Source organism: Jaculus jaculus, chromosome 2, assembly GCF_020740685.1.
Source record: "Jaculus jaculus isolate mJacJac1 chromosome 2, mJacJac1.mat.Y.cur, whole genome shotgun sequence".
NCBI classification, from domain to species: domain Eukaryota; kingdom Metazoa; phylum Chordata; class Mammalia; order Rodentia; family Dipodidae; genus Jaculus; species Jaculus jaculus.
In genome coordinates this window covers 84,523,580-84,547,236 of record NC_059103.1, presented here as the reverse complement: position 1 = coordinate 84,547,236, position 23,657 = coordinate 84,523,580, and the positions used below count along the sequence as shown (strand labels likewise).

Below are 23,657 nucleotides of genomic sequence, written 5' to 3'. Positions count from 1 at the left end.
GTATGGCATAAAATTATATACAAATTTTGACACTTCTGATTATTTAGTATAGACAGTAAGTATAGTTATACATAACTTATACATAGGTGCTTTTATATGAAATATTTTGGAAAAACCATGCACATATATACATACATGCATACACACATTTGTTATAGTTGTGATCTGTTGGAAAATCAACAGGATGCTGAGACATAATAGTAAAACAAATGTATATTTTACTTTATATCTTCTAATGTCTTTATGTTTTATATGATATACTATAAACTTCAAAAATAAAATTTAAAATCAGTGAGGTCTAATGTCAGGGAACTAAAAATAAAATATATCAGAAGTTTATAGCAGTGAAGACAATTATAAAGAAAGAATTCAGGTTTATAATAACAGAAATCTATGGAAAGCCTAGTAATGAATTGCACTGTGCCATGGTATAGCACGAGACAGAGCACAATAGATTTGTATGCTTTACACAGAAGGGGAATGTGAGGCATGTGTCTGAGGACTTTTATCATCCAGTTTTATACATGAAGGACTCATATGCCTAAAGGGTTATGCATGACCCAAAATCATACAAGTGACACTATAGTTTAAAAAAAAAATCAATTAGGCCCACACTAGTGAACAATGCAGTCAGGATGGCAAAAGGTGATCCCAAGAAGCCAAGGGAAAGACGCCTGTCTATGCCTTCTTTGTGCAGACTTGTAGAAAAGAACATAAGAAGAAAAACCCAGAGGTCCCTATCAGTTTTGCAGTTTTCCAAGAAGTGTTCTGAGGGCTGCAGCAGAAGACAATGTCCAGCAAGGAGAAATCCAAGTTTGATGAAATGGTGAAGGTAGGTAAAGTGCGCTATGACTGAAAAATGAAAGATTATGGACCAGCTAAAGGAGGCAAGAAGGAAAAGGACCCCGATTGATGCCCCCAAAAGACCACTGTCTGGATTTTTCTTATTCTGTTCAGAATTCCATTACAAGATCGAATCTACAAACCCTGGTATCTGTATTGGAGATGTGGCCAAGAAGCTGGGTGAAATGTCCAATGACTTAAGTAATAGCAAGAAGCAGCTGTATATCACCAAGGAGGCCAAGCTGAAGGAGAAGTAAGACAAGGATGTTGCAGAAACTAAGTCCAAAGGGAAGTTTGATGGCACCAAGGGTCCTGGCAAAGTTGCCCAGAAAAAGGTAGAAGAGAATGAGAAGGAGGAGGAGAAGGTGGAAGAGGATGAATAAAAACTTGTTTATTGGGGGGGAGGGGTATTACCATGGGATATTTTTTATAATCATGGAAAATGTTAATAAAAATTGAGAAAAAAATTAAATTAAATTAAAAAAAGAAAAACCAAAAATAAAATAAATTATTTATAAAAAAAAAAAGTCTTGTTTATCTCTCTCTCTCTGTGAATACCTTAGAGCAGAGAGCACTGTGACTGATGTATCTCTCATTTGAGCCGTGTCTATTGCCCTCATTAGGTTTAATCACAAAACATGATCACGATCATATTGTAGTCTCTCAAAGTGTCAGTGGTTTATATCAAGTGGCCTGTGGGTGTTTGGAGTGTCCTGAAAGTGTATCAAAGATGTATTTCCAAGCATGTTTAAAATGAAAAGGCACTCATGTTCTCTGCACTGTGTGCACTTTGCTGTTGGTGTGACAAGGCATTTTGTTTTCAGCTTAAGGTGGTGTTACTTATATAGTTATTGGCTAAAAATCCTGAGTTGTCAAGCTGGGTATGGTGGCAAATGCCTTTAATCCCAGTACTTGGGAGGCAGGGGTAGGAGGATCACCGTGAGTTTGAGGCCTCCCTGAGACTACATAGTGAATTCCAGGTCAGCCTGGGTTGCAGCGAGACCCTGTCTTGAAAAAACAAACAAACAAACAAAAAATCCTGAGTTGCCAACTGTACATATCTATAGTTTGTAAAGAGGACAAATGAGACAAACTCTTGATGCTCCTTATGTGGTGTGGAGAATGGAGAGGGGGAGAGATGCTTTTTGGAGGGACTTGTAGCTCAGGGCATGCACTGTGAGGCTGGACTTGTTGAGACTGCAGTGAGCATCCATTTAGCTTCAGGTTGCTTGTTTTGTATCTAGTGACATAGCATTTTGCTGACATTCTTAGTTGTGGAAAAGGGGGGTGGGGCTAGCTGGCATGAGAAGTGTTTGGAGTTAGTCTTTTAGTTAAGTGCAGTAGATTTTCAAACTTTGTTTCTAAACTAGAACTTGGCTTTGTCAGCAAAGCAAAATAATTACTACATCATTGGAAGTTTAAGGGCCCTCTGTACTTAAACACAATTTGCAACACTCTATTCCCTTTTGTATGTTTAGAATGCTGAGATGTTTTTGAAGTTAAATAAGCAGTATTACATTTTATAAAAATAAATTCTAAGCCACATATTTAGAATAAATATAGAGTAAAATTGCTAGAAGGGACAAAAGACTCCTACCTTCCTCCTCTATCCCCACTTATTCTCCTACCCCTCTTAATAAGGTGAATCTTCTTATGCAACAGGCAGAAATCCCAGTCATTAACATTTAATAAAGCCATCCATTAAAACCCTTGGAGTTCTTTCAGACTCCCATTGTGTCCAAGGCTTGTTCAATTGTGATAGTAATGATAATGATATAAAAAAAGTTTTTGAATTTTTTGTCATAATCCTGTTAGAAATTTAATCAGGACTGAATCTACATTTCATTTTCATAACCTCATTATATCTCTTGTGTCTTTTCTGTGAATTTCAAGTCAGTTGCTGCTATGTGAAGCAATTGTTTCTAGAAACACTGATAAATGATAGTTCCTTTTAACAAGCTGCTATACCTAGTTCCTAAAATAATTTACTAGTAGGCTATACATAATGTATTGCATAATAGTATCACATTATATATTAGTTTATAAATAAATTATTTTAAAGTAATTATAATTTAAAGAGTAATAAATTATAAGACAAATGTAGGGTTCATACTCCAAATTAAGTTTAGTTTTTGCATATTATTTTTAAATAGGTATCAGAACTAATTACAATCTTTCATGAACTTACTACCGTTTATCCCAAGTTAGAAATGTCTATGTTTTTTGTTTTTTGGTTTTTTTTGTCCTCCTGCTAAAACAACCCCTCACCTGCAAGCAGCTTTAGCAGTGAGGAGGCGGGGGCACTGAATGGTGCTAACTCTTAAAGGTTTGATTTATATATTTCTAGTTTCCCATATCTCTGTGATTTGTCATTAATTAATTTATTTACTTAAAAGAGAGAGAGAAAAAACTGGACATGAGGCTTTGTAGGCAAGTGCCTTAACAAATAACCATCTCTTCAGCCCTGGGTTTGTCTTTCTATGTCAGTTACTTTTAATTAAGTTAATTAAGTCTTTACACAGTGCCCTCACTAACTTTTGCATCTGGGTTGGTCTTATCCTTTCAAAACCCTGAAAAAAATATCACTTCACCTAGGTTAACTTGGTGCCAAACTTTGTTAAAACTTCACATTGTAAAAGAAAAATAAAAATTTTAAAAATAAAAAAAAGAAAAGAAAACTTCACATTGCAATTGAAAAAGTTGTACACTGTTATACATACACAGCCAGTCCAGGCACAGTCTAGAACTCATGTTTCCTCTCATGAAGATAGAATCACCTGGGTGTCTTGCTAGTATCTAGCAAATGTTGGGTATTGTTAATTCTTGTCTTATAAGTATTTAACTCTTTATGTAAAGAGATGAATTTCTATACTAAACTGGTACTCTCAATTTTTTTCAACACTTTATAAAATACCTGACTAAAGGGGCTATCTTAACATAAGTGAATAAAAATAAAATTTTAATCAATTTTGAATATTTAGAAACTTAGCAATCACATCTAAGAATTAACATAGTGAAAAGACAGCCTATAGAATGGGAAAAAATTTGTCAGCTATATACCTGAAAGATTAGTATCTATAATAAAGAACTCAAAAACTTAAACACAAAAATGATCCAATTGATAGACAAAGGACCTTGACAGTTTTCAAAAGTAGAAGTGTTAATGTTCAATAAATATATGAAGAAAAATGGTAATCACTAGCCAGCAGACAAATGCAAGTCAAAAACTACACTGATATTTTATTTTACTCCAGTCAGAATGACTATTATTAAGAAAACAAAACAACAAATACTAGCAAGGACTGGTGGTCAGACTTGTACACTGCTGGTGAGAATACAGAAAATGAAACTTCCATATGATCTAGGTATAGCATGCATAATGAAATCCAGTATTTCTTATATTTCTTTAAAAAATAAGTCAGCAGGGCTAGAGAGATAGCTTAGCAGTTAAGACACTTGCCTGCAAAGCTTAAGGACACAGTTTTGATTCCCCAGTACACACTAAGCCAGATGCAAAAGGTGGCAAACGTGTCTGGAGTTCATTTGCAGTGGCTAAAGGGCCTCACATGCCCAGTCTGTCTCTCTGTCTACTTTTCTCTCTTTCTCTCTCTCTCTCAAATAAAGTCAAAATTAAAAATAAGCCAATAAATATTAGCAATTAGTCATGAGTTTAAAAACATTTTTTTTCTTTTTTGCATATGTGGATGTATGTGCTTGTTTGTATGTGACTCATGTGTACATGTGCACATAATGTGTGCATATATATGGAGACTGAAGATCAACATCAGATGACTTCCTCAGTCACTCTCCACTTTATTTTTTAATATTTTATTTTTATTTATTTATTTGACAGAGAAAGAGGGGGGAGAGAGAGAGAAAGAGAAAGAGAGAGAGAATTGGCACACCAGGGCCTCCAGCCACTGCAAATGAACTCCAGACATATGCGCCCCCTTGTGTATCTGGCTAATATGGATCCTGGAGAATCAAACTTGGGTCCTTTGGCTTTGCAGGCAAACACCTTAACCATTAAGCCATCCCTCCAGCCCTCTATTTTATTTTTAGTTTTTAAGTGGAAACCAGGTTTAGTAATGCACATCTTTAATTTATTTATTTATGTTTAGAGGCAAAGAGAGATAGCAAGTGAGAATGGGCATGTCAGGGCCTCTAGCCACTGCAAATAAACTCCAGATACATGTGCCACCATATGCATCTGGCTTATGTGGGACCTGGAGAATTTAACCTGGGTCCTTAGGCTTTGTAGGGATGTGCCTTAATCTGCTAAGCCTTCTCTCCAGCTCCACTTTATTTTTTGATACAAGATCTCTCACCAAACCCAGAGCTCACCCACTCATCTTGATTAGGTAGCCAGCTACTCCCAGGAATCCTCCTGTTGGCCTACACCACGCCCAGCTCTTTTTTTTTTTTTTTTTTTTTTTTTTTTTTCTGAAGTAGGGTCTCACTCTGGTCCAGGCTGACCTGAAATTAACTATGTAATCTCAGGGTGGCCTCGAAGTCTCAGTGATCCTCCTACCTCTGCTTCCCAAGTGCTGCGATTAAAGGCGTGCACCACCATGCCCAGCTCACACCCAGCTTTTACATAGATGCCAGAGATGCACACTCTGATGCAAGAAGCACTTTACCAACTGAACCCTCTCCCAGCCCCCAATCCAGCATTTTGTAGTTCATAAAACCAATAGATCTGTGTGGTATGTTGATTGCTCCCTGCCCTCTGCCAGGTAAATTTATAATTGGTCACAAAAGCAAATGCCAATTAGTTGAAACCTCTTGGTGAAGGAGCTCATCTTTCTGACTACAGCCAAAATCCAGTTTTCATGCAGGTACAATTCCTTTCAGGATTGGTTTTTATTCTGTTAAGTCTTAGAGGTTAAATCAAACACATTCACAGAGATTTTATTGTCTCTTAACTTTCCTCTCATCATGCTGTGAGGACAGTGCTTTGAACCTAAGAAGCAAAGCATTTTCTTCTGGAAAATCAAGATGGTTTTGTAGCAAAATTCAGTAGAACATGTGTGGCATGTATCTGCTTAGAAAAAGATTACTTCTAATTATTCATTTTTAAGATCTATCATAAGCAGTAACTGCATTCATTATTCTGTCACTTTGTAAGTCAAATGGAACAGGAGCAGCTGTGTCTGATCTCTAAATAACTGCAACTGGGGCTTTCAGAGCAATGTAGAGACAACATCAGAACAGCACAGGCCAGGGATGCGATGCAAAATTAATTGAAAATTGGTAGTCTGAAAGTTGGGGACACTTGCATGACATGTAAACATTTGTACAGAAGCTAAAGTAGTAGCAGTGCTTTAATCCAATAGAATTAGTTCTTCTGTCACCTTACAGAAATGTTAATTGTTCATCATTCATTAACTTGTAAAAAAAAGAAAAGAGCTGAAGTTGCAATTCTAAATGTATAACCAGAAAAATTGAAAGCCGTACATGCTAATCAAGAATACAAACTACTTCAAGCTCAATTGCTTTAAATTACGTTGACCTCATCCCTGTACCTTTGAAACCTGTCCCTTATTGAGAGCAATTGATTTACCCTTCCAGCTTTCTTTTAAAGCCTGTGAGATCCCAAACTCAAAATGTTAAGAGCTCTTGGCCAAATCATTTTGCAATTGAGCTTTCCTATGAGATTAGTAAATGATGACTAAGGCACAAGCCAGGTAGTAAAACAGAACACAGTGGATTTAAACATTAGAAACCAAAGTGCCTTCTGTTTCTTCCTATTGGAGGTAGTAAAATTAATGAAAGTGCTTTTCACATAAAACAGTAAGTATAGCACAAAAATGTTAAAAATATCAGACACCCATTGGGTGTGGTGGTGCATACCTTTAATCCCAGCACTTGGGAGCCAGAGGTAGAGAATCACTGTGAGTTCAAAGCCAGTTTGGGACTAGAGGGAATTACAAGTCAGCCTGAGCTAGTAGGAGAGTTGCCTTGAAAACAGAAAGAAATAAAAAAAAAAAAAATTCACATTACTCTTCCATGTCCAAGATACAAAGCTGAAATTTCTGAAAATTGAGAATCTGTGAGAATAATTTTTGGAAAGAATTTTCCTGTGTGGGAGCATAATACCCTCCACAACTTCCTATGGGGTAGCCTTTGCTCTGGCATAAGGTTCCTGGGATCAGAAGGCTTCAGCGGTGTTACTTGCAGGAGGGGATACCAAGTGGTATCTGCCGCACAAGTGATAGAATGAATCAAGAGGCTGAGATTGGGTAAGGTGGGCTGTGTCAGAAGGAAGCACAATCATAGGGCCTCTTTCTTCAAAGGCAAACCAAAGCCCTTAAACCTCAGGATCCCCAAGGCATATAAGTCTATAGTCCTTCCAAGACCACCTGTTCTAGAGGGATCCTAAACAATGACTACAAGATATGCTGGCCTTGATCTAGTAAAGGAAACAACATATGTGAGGCCCAACTATGATTTGTGCAGATATCTTAGATGGTTTAAACAAGCAATATTGAGACAGCACTTTAGTGAGTGAACAGAAACTTCAGTAAGAAAAAAGAGACAAATTAAGAGGGAATCTCTTCCCACCCTGTATACCTTATTCTCTCTAGCTCTACATCCCAGTGGTGTAAGAAGATTAAATACTAAAGTTAAGATATTACAACTCGCTTGGTATTTTTATTTCCTCAACCACAAGAGTTAAACTACTAAATCAAGCATATTTTAGCAACTTAAAATGACATAAGAACTCACTGTCACTTAAGGAATTGGGGCAGCTATTCTCCATATCCCAGTCTTTATCCAAGCTCTTGAGGAAGATTACCACACAAAATAAGAATACAAAGGGTCATGGGGGAAAGTAATGAGGTTATTTTAATTATTACATCCCATAAATCCTAATTATTTAACCTCTGAGTTAGACAATTTTTAACCTAAATATTATTTTAAGGCATTTTATATTAACAATTTATACCATGAACTCTCTCATACAACTATAAGATTTTAAAGGATGAAATAAGTAAGATTTTTAAATGTCTTGCTAATAATACTGAACCTCATTTTAAGATCAGTGAATGCAGATCCATATTTCAAACATTTTTTTCAAAGCTTTTGTTAGTAAGATTCTCACTACCCTTCAAATAATTCTTTAAGAATGAGAAATTTGGAAGTCTCTTTTTTTCAAATCTGATTACATAATCTCCACTTGCATGATTGACAAGAGCTCATTACTGGAAGTAGCTCCAACGTTGGCTCTCCATCTTCTTGCCCTTTTCTTGTACTTTCAGTATCAGCTGTGAGCAGAGTTTTCTTAAGAATTTTGCTGAAACGTGGACTGAAGAGGTAGCTCAGTTACAAAAAATGCCTTTCAAGCGGGCTGGAGAGATGGCTTAGTGGTTAAGCACTTCCCTGTGAAGCCTAAGGACCCCAGTTCGAGGCTCGGTTCCCCAGGTCCCACGTTAGCCAGATGCACAAGGGGGCGCACGCGTCTGGAGTTCATTTGCAGAGGCTGGAAGCCCTGGCGTGCCCATTCTCTCTCTCTCCCTCTATATGTCTTTCTCTCTGTGTCTGTTGCGCTCAAATAAATAAATAAATAAAAATACTTAAAAAAAATGCCTTTCAAGCATAAGGACCTGAGTTCAATCTCTAGGGATGGTGGTGTGGGCTTGCAATTCCAGCACTAGGTCAACAGAGACAAGAGGATCCCTGTGGTTTACTGGCCAGCCTTTCTAGCCTACTTGGTTCCAGGCCAATGAGAGACCCTGTTTCAAAAAAAAAAAAAAAAAAGGCAGGCAGCATTTGAGAAACGTTGCCCCTTATGTCCTCCCCTACACACCCATGTGCACATGCGTGTGTACACAAAGAAGTTCGCTGCAACACTTAGACAAAGTGGAAAGATAGCTCAGCAGTTGCATTTGCTTGCAAAACCTGTCAGCTCATGTCTCCATGTGAATCCAGGTGCACAAAGTGACATAAATATCTGGAGTTTGTTTGCAGTGGCAAGAGGATCTGGCATGCCCATATACATATCCTCTCTACTCTCTCCTTGTCTCTTCCTCTCTCTGCTTGCAGAAAAATAAAAATAAAACACTTGGACAATATTGCTGGTTAGCTTAAAGCTAGGAAGTATAATTTTGTAAGCTGTCCATACATCATAATGCAGTACAGGTGGAGTGTGTTACATGCCATATTAACCAATCACCTTAAAATCCTGTGCACTGTAGAACTTTTCTTTCAGGATTGTCTTGATGCCAGATGAGGGATTATTGAAAAGTTAATAATAAAATATGTGAGGGCTAAAGAGATTGTTTAGCATTTAAGACCCTTGCCTACAAAGCCTAAGGACTCAGGTTTAATTCTGCAAGACCCATGAAAGCCAGATGCATAAGGTGGTACATGTGTATGGAGTTTGTTCGCGATGGCTGGAAACTTCATGTCCATTCTCTCTCTTTCTCTCTCTCTCTCTCTCTCTCTCTCTCTCTCCCTCCCTCCCTCCCTCCCTCTTTCTCTTTCTAATAAATAAAATATCAAAAACAATTAAAAATTTGTTACTTTCATGGACTCCTATTTCTCTGCACTCCATATTTCCTTGTAGCAAAATCCTTTATGGGGCTGAATTGTTGTCATGCATCTTTTTGGATCACAATGCAAAATTGAATGGAAGATGCATATAGTTGGTTTCAAAATGAGTTTTCAGCACCCAGTTTTTTTTTCAATACTAATCATTCATTTGGAAAATGTTTGATAACCTGTTGGATAAATGTACCATAAGATACATTCTCTTAGTTGATTTTTACAAAGAGAACAAATAGAAGCAGCTATAACCAACTCCTGGCAGGAGATGAGCCACCCTTTGCACATCAGCTAGGGCCCAAGTAAAACTAGAAAAGAGTTGCCAAGATGAACAAGAGTGCTGCTTCTATGGCAAGTCTGACAACCAGTACCAAGGTGATAGAGATAGACACTGAGGATACTCAACACATACCAAAGTAGAAATCCAGAAGCTGCTGAGAGCTCAACACTAAAGTAGACTTAAAACATACCCACCAAGGCTCAGGGAATTCTGCAGAAGAGGGGATGAAAAAATTGTAAGAGCCACAGAGTGAGAGGAAATATCCAAAGGCATAGCCCCCTCCCCCATAATGACTCACTGCTGTTCATACAACTGCTAACCCACAACCCCATGTAACACCAGCAACCCCTGGTATTCACTGAGGAGGGCCTTCAGTAGAATGGGGGCAGGGAGGACGGAAAAGATGGTACCAACACATACTGTGTCCATAAGAAGTTTCTACTTAAAAAACAAACTTGGGGCTGGAGAGATGACTTAGCAGTTAAGCACTTGCCTGTAAAGCCTAAGGACCCTGGTTCAAGGCTCAATTCCCCAGGACCCACATAATCCAGATGCACAAGGTGGCACATGCATCTGGAGTTCACTTGCAATAGCTGGAGGCCCTGGCATGCCCATTCGCCCTTTCTCTCTGTCTGTCTCTCTCTCTCTCTCTCTCTCTCTCTCTCTCTCTCTCTCTCTCTCTCTGTCACTCTCAAATAAATAAAAATAATTTTTAAAATGATGAAAAAAAGACAAAATATCATGACTCATATAATACCTGACAGTATCATACAGTATGTTATGGACAGTATAACATGAGTTGTTACAACAGAACAATCCAATAGCTTCAAAGTTCATCTGATTGAAACAAATAAGATGAAATGTTTCTGAATGGTTGGATTGTTTTTCCTTCATGTGATTCAGTAGCCAAGTGAACTCCAAGTATGCTCACAAGTTTCGTCAGAGCAGATCAAATCTTAACAGGCTGGCCTTGGTGGAAGCATTTCAAAACAATTTTCAGTGTCATGTTTTACCAAATAAAATTTAGTTCCTTGCATCTTTCACAGTATCACATATTTCTTGGGTATGTGTTCTTTTCATAAACTATATTGAACTCTCTTGACATGTCATTTTATTAAGTCCTCAGAAGTAATCCAATTCTATCTATTAAAACTACATTTCCTCCTTCTAATCTAATGATAGACCATCTTTCCAATTCTTTTATCATCTTTCATTCACATTTGGTTTCTCGTTCAACTGTGACTCATAAATTTTAAGCCACATCATCAAAACTAATGTAACTTCCAAATAATGTGTGTCACCCAGCAAGAATCATGCAAAATATGCAGAGGTGGTGGCACATGCTGTGAGTTTAAGGCCACTCTAGGGCTATAGAGTAAGTTCCAGGTCAGCCTGGGATGTAATCAGACTCTATCTTGAAAAAAATAAAAGAATCATGCAGAATGAAAGAAAGGGACTTAACATTAAGAGGACAATTTTCCTCAATGTTTAACTATAAATTGTTACCATTTGTAGACTACTTCCTTGATGTTTTGCCCTATTCATCTACAGGGAAACACAAACACACACACACACACACACACACACACACAGAGAGAGAGAGAGAGAGAGAGAGAGAGAGAGAGAGAGAGAGAGAGAGAGAGAGAGATAAATCAATAAATAAAATTTTAAAAGAATTTTAGATATTGTATGTAAGATTTTACATACATAAACATTGTAGGACAGTTTTTGAATATTTTCCACTTTTAACTTATTTGGTGCTTTTTAACTTCAATGTATGTATTTTTCTTTTTATTGAGAAATTTATTATATGAAGATATTACAAATTAGTCATATTTCCATTAGGTTACATTAGGTTATACTCTTTTTTACTATTTATTTACAAGGGAGAGAGAGTGAACAGCCACCAGGGCCTCCTGTCACTGCAAACAAACTCCATATACATGGGCCACTTTTTGTATCTGACTTTACATGGGTACTGGGTAATCAAACCTAGGCCTTCAGATTTTCCAAACAAGCATCTCTAACCGCTGAGCCATCACTCCAGCCCCAGATTAAACTGTTATGTTCCCTTTCTTCTGCCTCCATTCCCCTGAAGGCCCTCTTCAGTGGGGTTATTGATAATCACTGTGAGTTCATGAATGTGCCAGTCAGTCTCTGCGGGGTTGTTACAATGCCATGGAGCTTTCCCACCACCATGGGCTCTTAAGTTCTTTCAATCTCCTTCTTGGCAATGTTACCTGAGTCTTAGTGAGTATGTTATAAGTCTCCTTCAGTGTTGTGCTCTAAGAAGCCTCTGGTTTTCTGCTTTTTTTTCTGCTTTGAGGAGTTTTGAGTTTCCTTAGTGTCTACTACCATCTCCCTAGGTTAGCAATACAGTATCAAATGTGCAAATTTTTAAAAAACTTACATTAGTAGGGTGGTCTTCAATTATGTTTAATGAATACTAGTCACCTCTTATTCAATTAAATTACATTTTGAAAATGTTTCTTTAATGAACTACATACATGACTGTGGATACAATGGAGGTTATAATATAGTCTCTGTTCTTGGTGAGTTCACATTTTAGCAGCAGAAGCCTGTGGTTATTCAAGCAGTACATTGCAGTAGCTGTTAAAGAGGACATAAAGTACAGAGCACAAGATGGGAGTGCACTCCTCATCCTGGGCAAGGCATGGATGACAAAAACACAAGAGAGTTTCCAGGAAGGATAGCTAGCACCCACAATGCATGGAAAATAAAATAAGATAGATGTAAACATAGTAGTACCTATTTTAAGCAATTATTATGTAAAGGTCCAATTTTTATATGTAATTGTGATGAAAACCCTAAAGGAGATGTCACTGATACACTCCTTGTTTTGTTTTAGACAAAATTCTGGAGAGTTGAAATAACTTGCAGAAACCTCAGAGCCAGTAAGTAGGTGGCAGAATCCACTTTCTTATCCACTGTGCTGGACAAAACCACAAACATTTATTTATGAAAGGATGACCTTTCGTAGGAAAGGGAGAGAAGTGGGCAGAAAGAAAATAAATGCAGGTAATGGCAGGGCATAGTTAGGGAGAGGAGTGCAGTGGGTGGTGATAAAAATACCCCTGAGGAAACCTCTGATTTTAATGGTAGTAAAGTATTATCAGAACAAATCACACTAAAAAGAAAAAAAAAAAAAACTGACCCTAGATTTCTAACCTCTACGAATAAAATTATTGGTACCAGCTCAAGCTCACAAAATAAAGTGGAAAGGCCCATGCCAGTGCCCAAGGACCTTAAAACCCAGAGACAATAAAACAAGTGCTTCTTTAAAGCATAATATAACTCAGGGTTAGAAACTGTCAGAAAGATAAAACTAGTGTGGTCTAGGGCTCAAGTTAAAAAAAAAACACACTGCTTTTGCCAAGAGATATGGGGGGGGGGGATGGATGTAACATTCTTGAATTCATAGTCTAAGTACAGAAAAGTGAGGCTGTGTGTTCTAGAGAAAAAGAAACAATAGGAACTAAGCCATGGTGGTGGGCAAGCCCTGACACATGACAGCAGAGCAGCAAGACGAGCCGAGGACTATGATGCAGAAGATGGGACTGGAGAGTTCAGCCGGCACCAGATTGCAGTTTAGGATGAGGCACCAATTTTCATTAGCAAAAAGTAAGGACAGACTATGAGGTTGAACAAGGAATAGGGAGTCGGGCCCAGAACAGCACTAGAACAGCTTTCTGCTGAGGAAATGTGCTCGTGTGATGGATTATAATTTTGACAGTGATGGAAAACAGATAGTTTCACATGACCTAAATGAAACCTCCAGAGTTTAATCATTGCCTTATTAAAAATAATTTGCTTTCTATTTTTGACCTAAGGAGTAATCCATGTTCTTAGATTCCAATACAAGGAGAAAAATAAATGAACAAAAAGTAAATTGCAACATGCTTGTCCTCTACCCCCCAACATTTAAAGTGTCATGAACCAAAATAAAAAATAAACATGGGAAGCAATCTTTTAAATAGGGAAATTGTAAGGTGGTATTCAGCTGAGATGTACACGTGGAAATGGAGAATTGTGTTTTCAGAGAAAAAGAAGGATTAAAGTCAAGTGAGAGATATATATGAACCAATTTTTAAGCAATATTCTGTGCATTTCCATAAATCCATGAGCAGAGTAGAAACCTCAAAAGGAACGAGCAAGGTAACTGCTGTCCTGGGTTCAATTTCCAAGCTACCTTTGTGAGCCAGATGCAAAAACGTGGTGCAAGTATGTATCATTTATTTGCAACAGCAAGAAACCCTGGTGCATGCAACACGCAAACACACACACACATACACGCACTTGCATTTGCACACACAAATAAAAACATAAATATTTTAAAAATTAACAAGGGATGTTTATTTATTTTTAAATGCATTAGGACCACTGCAGAGTAACCAGTGGCTTTGGATATTTGAATCTTTTCTGCAGGAATAAACATTTCTAGAGAACTGGACCTCTTATATTGTATTCCCATAGTGTTTATCTAACCAGGGTGACTGGGAATGTTTCTCCAACATGAAGGTATCAGGGACCCATTCAAAAGGAAAATTAAAATCTCCAAGTGGAAGACCTACTGACTACAGCATTTTTAAAATGTGGTATGATTTGTATGAATATTAAAGCTTTTGAACCATTGGTCACCTGAAAGGATGCTGAAGAAAAAAATAAATAAATAAAAGGACACTTGCTCTTTGCCAATTGTTTGTTGTTTGCCTTCCTTCCAAAAGTTGAATCTCTTCATAAGTAAAACCTAAAAAAATGAGCATCATAATTGTTTGCACCTCTAGTACCACACAAAAGCATTTGGCAAGAATCTTATGGGAAAAAAAAAAGAAAAAGAAAAACTTTTGGATTTGAACTGAGCAGGTCATTGACAGTATAGTTTATAGTAAACTGCATACTTTATTTTTCATCCATTTCCTCTCCTTTCCGGTGACCTCAAAAGACATAGAACTGGGCTGGGAAGATGGCTCAATGGGTGATAGCATTTCCCATGCACCATGGGTATCTGAGAGAGTCTGAGACCACTAGAGTTCAATTCCCCAGTATTCATACAAACAGCTAGTCATGGCCACATGTGCCTATAACCTCAGTCCTGTGGGAAGCAAACTGGACAGTCACCTTAGTTGAGAGAACAAACAGTCTCAAAGAAAGAAGTTAATGTGTGTGCATGTGGTGCATACATCTGTGCATGTACATACACACACATACACCACAGGCAAAATTAATTAATTTTTTTAAAAAAAGAAACAAGCTTCTCTTTTCAGAAGATGTTGGCCACTGGGGAGACTCAGGAGTTATCAAAGTGCTCAGCTGTGACAGTGGAGTGGTCAGCACTAAGACATTTCTATCACACCCTCCAATGCTCAGGGGCCATGTAAAACAGGTAGCAGAAGAAATATAAGAACGAAGGAAAGAGAAGGAGTGATTTGCAGTGCTGTCTTCCAGACACAACATCATTTTGATATTCATCACCTCACAGTGACTGATGCTACCTGCACAAGAGCTGCCTAACAGGAGGGGGAAAATGATGACATCAACATAAAAGAGAGACTAGTTGGGAAGAAGGGACTCAGTGTCAGGGGTTCTTAGAAGGGGGAAAAGAAAAGATGGTGGGAGAGGATTATAATCATGGTATATTCTCCGTTTGTGTAGATGTTGTCAATAATAAAAGTTTAAAAGACCCAAAGAAATGTGAAAGAGAGCCAGGCATGGTGGTATATACCTTTAATCCCAGCTCTCAGGGGCAGTGGTAGGAGAATCGCTCTGAGTTCGAGGCTACCCTGAGACTACATACTGAATTCCAGGTCAGCCTGGACTACAGTGAGACCCTACCTAAAAAAAAAAAAAAAAAAAGTGAAAGAACAAAGCTGTCTGCTAACTGCACAGACAAGAGAGGAGACCTGAAGAAGCAAAAGTGAAAAGCTTTCTGCACCAGAAAGGAGTCATGGAAAATGGATTGCCAATGAGGTTCTTTGTCTTAGCATTTACATAAGGCTTTTGGCCAAAAAAAGTAAGTTGATATTTAAAATGACTAGACTAAGCCAGGTAACCCCAGCACTTGGGAGACTGATGTGGTAGGATTGGTATGAGTTAAAGGACAGTGTGTGTAGACTACAGAGTGAGTTCCAGGTCACTCTGGGCTAGGGTGAAATCTTGCCTTGAAAAAACAAAGATTTAATATACAAGTATTTTTTTAAAAAAAGAAACAATTCCAGTGTTGTCCACAGGTTCTGTGACAGGCCCGTAATCCCTTCATCTTCTTCCTGGCAGTGATCTTCTCATGCCTTACTCTTGGGACGTACTACACCCCAAGGGTTGAGGGTCCCATGTCCTCCTCTCAGCTCCACTTCTTGTTTCTTTCTCACCAGAACTAGTGTATACGGCATTTGACATTACTCTTTTGCCTTTTACAGGAAAACAATCACAGTTATATATATGTGTGTATCTATCCAGGCCAGAAAAATTTTTTCAGCTTTTTATCAAATAAATTTTATGCTTTTGGCAGAGTTTCCAATGATTTGAACTTGAAGCTCTAATTAATGTGTTTGATAACAACTCAATAATATATAGAAAAAATATGTTTTAGTAATGCATTTGTGACTTCATTTGACATTTTCTTTATTGGAATCTCAAAGTATGACAAAAGTAATTTACCTTGACCTAGTATAATTTTTTTTAAAAATATAAAAAACAAGGACTGGTGATACAGATCAGCAATAGAATGTTCAGTAAGCAGGCAGGAGGTTGCAAGTTCCATACTCAGCATTATCAAGCAAGTACAAGTAAAACATTAGTTCTTTGTTGCTTTTTTTTTTTTTTTTTTTTTTTTTTGCTTTGTTTTGTTTTGTTTTTGAGACAAGGTCATGTAGCCCAGACTGGACTTGAATTTGCTATGGAGCCAAGACTGGCATTGAACTCCTGACTTCCTGCCTTAACCCTCAAGTACTAAAATTATAGGCATGTGCCACCATGCCCAGCTCCAAAGCACTCTTGTAGTAATAAAGGTGTCCTCTTTAGGAACAGACTCCCACATGCTTTCGCTAAAGTACCAATCTCTTCAAGATTTTTCTTTCTTCCTTTTTGATCCATGAAGAAATTTTCAGATGACTAATTTCCTTCTAAGAAATAGAGTGACATTATAAATGTACTAGGTCAGGGAAGATAAGAAAGTACTACTTTGTGGCGAGCAAGCTATCTCTTTGACCAAGTATTCTCTTTACATGTTTGTTCTTACCAATTGCTTGTTGGGTATACCTTCTAACTAAATAAAATTAATGAGAACTTGGAAAGCTAACATATTTGGCAGATGAGCAATGTTCTAGGTTGAAGTGTATACTGTGGTTCATGAAAAAAAATACATTAAGGAGAAATAAAACAACCCCAGGCTGGAGTCCAAAATCTAAAAGGGTCAAGGGTGACATGCATTATAAAAATGCCACTTTGCATAGAGTACTTTGCATTGTTAAAGTTGATATACAAGAATAGCAATGAAGATCTAGGAAATTCTCTGTGCTTACAGACTGGGCAGCATTTCTATTGCACAACAAAGTTTAAGGCCTTCATTCTCGCAAAGCTGGGTCAACTCCAGCAAAAGCAATATGGCTAATGAGCTCATTCCTCATGCTGGATAGACTAGTGACTAACCAGGTTAACATATATTTTCATGTTAAGTTTTTCTATTTAAGAAAAATATAGCTTAATTATTTACCAGTTCATTGTAAAATGTGATATATGAAACAAACAAAAAGTACTTCTTATGGATATTAGTAAAGAACTACCAAAGTTAAGAACAGTTTTCATAAGTTTCTCAGTCATCGACTCTTGATAAAATTTTTAAAGAGGAAAAATGAAGAGATAACAAAGAGTTACTGTAGCGGACCATGGCAGTGCATGACTGAGAGACAGTGAGTTTAAGGTCACCTGGGGTACATAGTGAAACTCTGACCTAGAAGAAGGTGGAGGAGGGAGAGAGAGCAAAAGGGGAAGGGATAAGGAGGGAGGGGAGAGTATCACAGACTTGAGCTACTATAGGAAAACAGGTAATTTTTTAAGGCCAGTAATTTTTTCAAGTTTACAAAAGAAGATAACGATATGCTGCCCTGTCCTTCTTCAGTACTTTTCCCCACAGATCCTTATTATAGCAGTCAGTCTACCCATTTAGGTCCGCATTTGGATCCAGATCTTCTCTCGTTGATATCCCTCCTTCTACAGTAGTTGCTTTCAAGAGCAGCAACCTGTCATCTTGAGACTTCAGTGGGCAAGCATCTCATTGTTTTAATTCTTGGACCACAATCTTTATTTTGTTTATGGAACTCATCTATAGAATTTTTCTTTTCTTTTTTAATTTTATTTATTTGAGAGAGATAGAAAGAGGCAGAGAGGAAAAGATAGTGGGCACACCAGGGCCTCTAGCCACTGCAAGTGAAATCCAGACTCGTGTGCCACCTTGTGCATCTGGCTTTACATAGGCACGGGGGAGTTGAACTTGGGTTCTTAGGCTACACAGCCATATCTCTAGCCCTCTTTTTTGAGAACTTTAGTATATAACACATGTAATTTCATTGTTTTCCTGTCACTTTAGCCTTTGTTTTGTCCCCCCCCCAACTGCATCCCCACCCTCTGAAGACCTATTTCAAAGCATTCCTTCCTCTGTCCTGTTGTTTCATTCTTTTTATCCTCCTCCATCCTTCTTGTCAAAATTTGGATGGGCTCAGACCCATACTGGTCTTGTGTCGGTATTGGTAATCACTGTTCATGAATGCACCAATCAATTCATGTCGGGAAGACAGTGCTCCAAAGTATGCTTATGCAACCTGTAGCTCCAACATTCTTTCTAACCCATTGTCCACAAAGTGCCCTGAGCCTAGGAGGGCTTGGCAGGCACCTCCTTTAGGGTTGATCTCTCAACAACCTCTTGTTTTCTACTTTGATGAGTTTTGAGTCCCCTCAGTGTGTATTACCATCTCCATATAGAAAGTTCTCTGGCTTACAATGAGAGCAACATTTATGTTCTTCCCACTATGAACTCTGAAATGCCCACTGGCCCTGGTGGGGGTAGTAGAGATAACTCATCCAGCACAAAGCCCTGGTTTGCTCTTCTTGTCATTTTGATGAATCTTTAGTCTCCCTGGAAATTGCTGTCATCTGTAAAAAGAAGGTTCTCTCATCAAAAGTTAGATCATGATTAATCAAAGGGCTTAAACATAAACACTTAGAAGGCTGATTGATGGACATAACATCTCTGGTTAGCCAGAGGACAGTGGGAAGCTTCCCTCTGGGATGACCTTCCAAGCCATAGGCTTTTGACTTGATTCTTAGTACCAGGCATGAAGTCTTTCCCATTCAGTAGGGCCTCTTATTCAATAAGAATGCAGTTGATTACCCTCATAACTATGTGTCACTATTGTGCTGGTGGTTACATCTTGTCTGGCTGGTTGATTTTGTAACTTGCTGGGTCCACTGCTTGTTCATGCTGTAGATAACTTTCTTTCCCCAGCAGTTTGCATAGCATCTTTCAGCCCGGTGGTAGATGTTCAGAAGAGAGATGGCTTCCATCTCAGTTCCAACTTGATTTCTCAGTGTCCTGTGACCACAGCCTGAGGTGTTTTTAGCAATAGGGTCTGACCATTTCATTCTTGTGGGTAACCAAGTGCTTTAACAATGCCCTGCATCAAAAAACATTAATTTTTAAAGGCTTCAATTTTCAAGATGGTAAAAATGTTACTCATCAATGAATCATGACTATATCAATATTCTGGTAGCTATTTAAAAATCATCCTCCCACTGTTTCATTTGTGAAAATGCTGAAATCTAGTATATATTCAGGCACAGGGAATAGAGATACAATTAAAGATTCTTGATCAGGGACAGGACTTTCACATGACAGCCTAAAGGATTTGTCTTTTTTTTTAATTATTTATTTATTTACTTGAGAGCGACAGACACAGAGAGAAAGACAGATAGAGGGAGAGAGAGAGAATGGATGCGCCAGGGCTTCCAGCCTCTGCAAATGAACTCCAGACGCATGCGCCTCCTTGTGCATCTGGCTAACTTGGGACCTGGGGAACTGAGCCTCGAACCGGGGTCCTTAGGCTTCACAGGAAAGCACTTAACCATTAAGCCATCTCTCCAGCCCAAGGATTTGTCTTTTAAATATAGGATATTACTAATTCTTCCTTACTTACAGTTTTAATTACCTTTGCTATAAATCATATCAAACCTTAGTGAAACATTTCTCTCATTCTTGCCACTTTACCTTGGTGAATTATTTTGAATATTTCAGCATCTTTGTGAATTACTTATTATATTCACTACCATGATTACAATAATAATAATTATTATTATTCATTCAATGACTTTATCTTAGGAAAGTACTCTTATCCCATAAATTATTATTTTTCTTTTTTATAGCAGCATAAATGTCATATTGGTTTATTTGAACATTGAAAGTCTCAGAAAGAAATTTTTTTCCATTTGCCAACAAATAACCAAGAAAATTTATTTACATTCATTTAAAAGAATAGCTTCTAAAATAACCATCCTGTCTGGAGATATTGCATAGTGGTTAAAGGCACTTGCTTACAAAGCCTGATGGCCTGGGTTTGATTCCTCGGCTCCCATGCACAAAGGGTTGCATGCATCTGGAGTTCATTTGCAGTGGCAGGAGGCCCTGTGACGCCCATATTCATTCCCTTTCTCTCCCCACCCCCATCTATCTATCTTATAAATAAATAAATAAATAAATAAATAATAAAATAATCATTCAAGAGTCTAAACCATGGGGCTGGGGAGATGGGTCAGTGGATAAAGTGTTTGCTGTGCAAGCATAAGGATGAAAATTGAAATCCCCAGCTGTGGTGGTTTGATTCAGGTGTGCCCCATAAACTTAGGGGGTTCTGACTACAAGGTCACCACCTGATGGCAATTTGGAAATTAAAGCCTACTGAAGACAGTGTATGGTTGGGGTGGGCTTATAGGCTTATAGAGCCAGTGTCCCCTTGCCAGTTTTTGGCACTCTCTCCTGTTGCTATTTTCCCCCATTATGTTGGCTAGAGGGTGATATCCACACTCTTCTCCTGCCATCATTTTTCCCTGTCATCATAGAGCTTCCCCCCGAGTCTGTATGCCAAAATAAACCTTTCTTTCGCAGAAGCTGCTCTTAGTCAGGTGATTTCTGCCAGCAATGCGAACCTGGCTGCAACACCAGCCTACAATCACAGCACTGGGGAGGCAGAGACAGGCAATTCCCAGAAAAAGCTGGCAAGCAAGACGAGCTGGATCAGAGAGCTCTGGGTTCAAATGAAAGACCATGCTGCAGCAAATAGAGTGAAGAGCAATTAAGCATGGCACTTTATGTCACCCTCTGACCCACACAGGCACCAGATGTACATGTGCATACATACAAACACACAGACACACATATACATGTGCATACATACAAGCACACACACAATAAATAAAAACTGTGCCACTTTGCTGGGGTTTTTTTGTTTGTATTGTTTTCCAATGCATAGGTGCAGTTTCTGTATGCTAGCACTAAACCCTTCTCTTGAAGGAGAGATTTCAGACTGGGACTAATAATAGACCCAATGAGCATAGAATAGTTTAGTGTTATTGATATAAAATAACACTGAGGCATCATGTGTGTGTGATTTTAGTTTCTGAGAAATGTGAAACAGAGGATATTCAGTTAAAATAATAACTTCATTGATTATTTGCACCCTTACCTAGAAATACTACAGTAACAAACAAATTAAATTATTAACATTACAAAATTCCACTCATAAAGTCTTACTGCTCTGCACACATCTCAAGGGTCCAGTGTTCTGGTGGCTAGGCTACTATATGTAGTGTTAAGGACCAGGCTACTGCACCAGTGTGTGCATGCAGCAAATGCAAAATTTTGAGCTGATTTTTGTTATGAAATATGTTAAAACTTCAGGGAAAATGCTCATCTGATGTTGCTGATAGCATGATCTCTATTATGTATTAATATGATGACAGATTTTAGGACATATACAAAGTACAAATTAGATCATGAGTTGAAATCCTTATACAGACTGCTCTAAGAAAAGTCTAGTATTATTGTGGTTATACTGCCCTCTAGTGTTTCCAAAACTTTTCCACCAACATTTGTTTGTCTTTTTCAGATCAGTATTTTCATGACACATTTGTCTAATTATGGAAACGACAGACTGGGTTTATACACCTTTGTGAACCTGGCCAATTTCGTGCAGACTTGGACCAACCTACGTCTTCAGACTCTGCCCCCAGTGCAGCTGGCTCACAAATACTTTGAGCTCTTTCCTGATCAGAAAGACCCTCTCTGGCAGGTAAAACTGGCTCAATACCTGGAAAGCATAATGAATCTCACATAAATATTTTACAGTTTGTTAAAATTATCCAAATGTGAGAAGTCAAAGCATCTGAAGGTCTTGGAAATATTAGTATGTTTGAGAAAGTACTGCTTGCCTTTTTTTTTTTTTTGAGGCAGTTTATTAAGAAAGAGAGAAAGAGAAAGGCACTTTCAAGAATGGTACTGGGCTAATGAGCTGGGGAAGAGCCTACACACAAAAGCTTGTGTCATTGCTACAGGATGAGCCAAATTCTCTGTTCCTTTGCCTACTAGACAGCACAGAATTTCATTGAAGGAGTCAATAGACAGGATGTTTTCAGTTGGAAGGGAGTAATCGGTCTGCAGATTGCCATGGGTTGACAGCTTGAAAGCGTATGGCAAACAGGTTGCCTATTATGCAGGTGACACCATGGCCCATCTTGAGCACATCCCTCTGTCTCTAAAGACCAAACCATAGTAGCAGCTCTTGGGGAAGATCTCAGTATTATAGCCTGCATCACTACAAATCAAATGTTAGTCAGACGAAATTCAGTTCCCCCAGTAATTACCACCTTACTTATAAACAGAAATCATTATTATTACACATGAATAGTTTAAAACAATTTGTGAAACAGGCATGGTATCACATGCTTTTCATCACAGCATTCAAGAAGAAGCACTCAGCCAGGTGTGGTGGCGCACACCTTTAATCCCAGCACTTGGGAAGCAGAGGTTGGAGGATCGCCATGAATTCGAGGCCACCCTGAGGCTACATAGTGAATTCCAGGTCAGCCTGGGCTAGAGTGAAACTCTGCCTCAAAAAAAAAAGAAAAAGAAAAACAAGAATCAGCACTCCATGAGTTCAAAGCCAGCCTGGGATGACAGAATGAGTTCCAGGTCAGCCTGGGCTACAGTGAGACCATGCCTCAAAAACAAAACAAAAGCTGCTATCCAGAACAGCAGCCCAAAGGAGCACCCTCACTTTTGTCTTAACTAAACACAAATTTATTTAACTTCACATATATACAGTATTAATTGAAGAGAAGAAAAAAATGTCCTATTTGCTCTTTTCTGAAATAGTATTAACAAGTACTATAATTCCTGTCTTTTCCTACATGATGCACACATTGTGTGAACATAAAGTGTTCTAAATATATCTAATACAGTTAAGTACTATAGACCCAAACCTGAAAAGTTAGTGTAATAATTCACCTTCTCACCCATCTGCTAAAGTTAGGAGTTTGCGCATTTGTAGATGTACATTTACCAGCCTCTGAAGGTGCCTGGAAGTGACTGACTCTGTGAACAGTGTCATTTGGGTTACGTCCTGCCCTTGACAAGCACAGGATGAAAGCTCATGCACTTAGAATAAAAATCTGACACCTTATATTATAGGGATTTATTGAATCCTGAGAGTGTACCTTTTTGTGGGATAATAGAAAGTGGAATACTGCCAAACAAATGCAGTATTTAACAAGAAGTATAAATAAATGTAAAGTTGACAGTAAGATAAGAATATTATGCCTGTAGTGCAGTGAGGCTGTTTACCCAAAGTGGAAATTCTTTCCCATCCTCAGGTCCTCACTCTCTACTTCAGGGCAGAAAGAAACAGCTTCAAAGCTTCTGTGATAC

General features: G+C 38.2%; 1 protein-coding gene across 4 annotated transcripts in view; it reads left to right on the top strand.

Annotated features, from left to right (window-relative positions):
- Ndst3 (N-deacetylase and N-sulfotransferase 3) overlaps positions 1-23,657 on the top strand; it is a 183,239-nt gene that overhangs the window by 124,285 nt on the left and 35,297 nt on the right. For all 4 annotated transcript variants that reach the window (XM_045144424.1, XM_045144423.1, XM_045144426.1 and 1 more), the window contains one exon: positions 21,841-22,023. In XM_045144424.1, the coding sequence (XP_045000359.1) occupies positions 21,841-22,023 (183 nt within the window). The remainder of the gene's footprint in view (positions 1-21,840; positions 22,024-23,657) is intronic.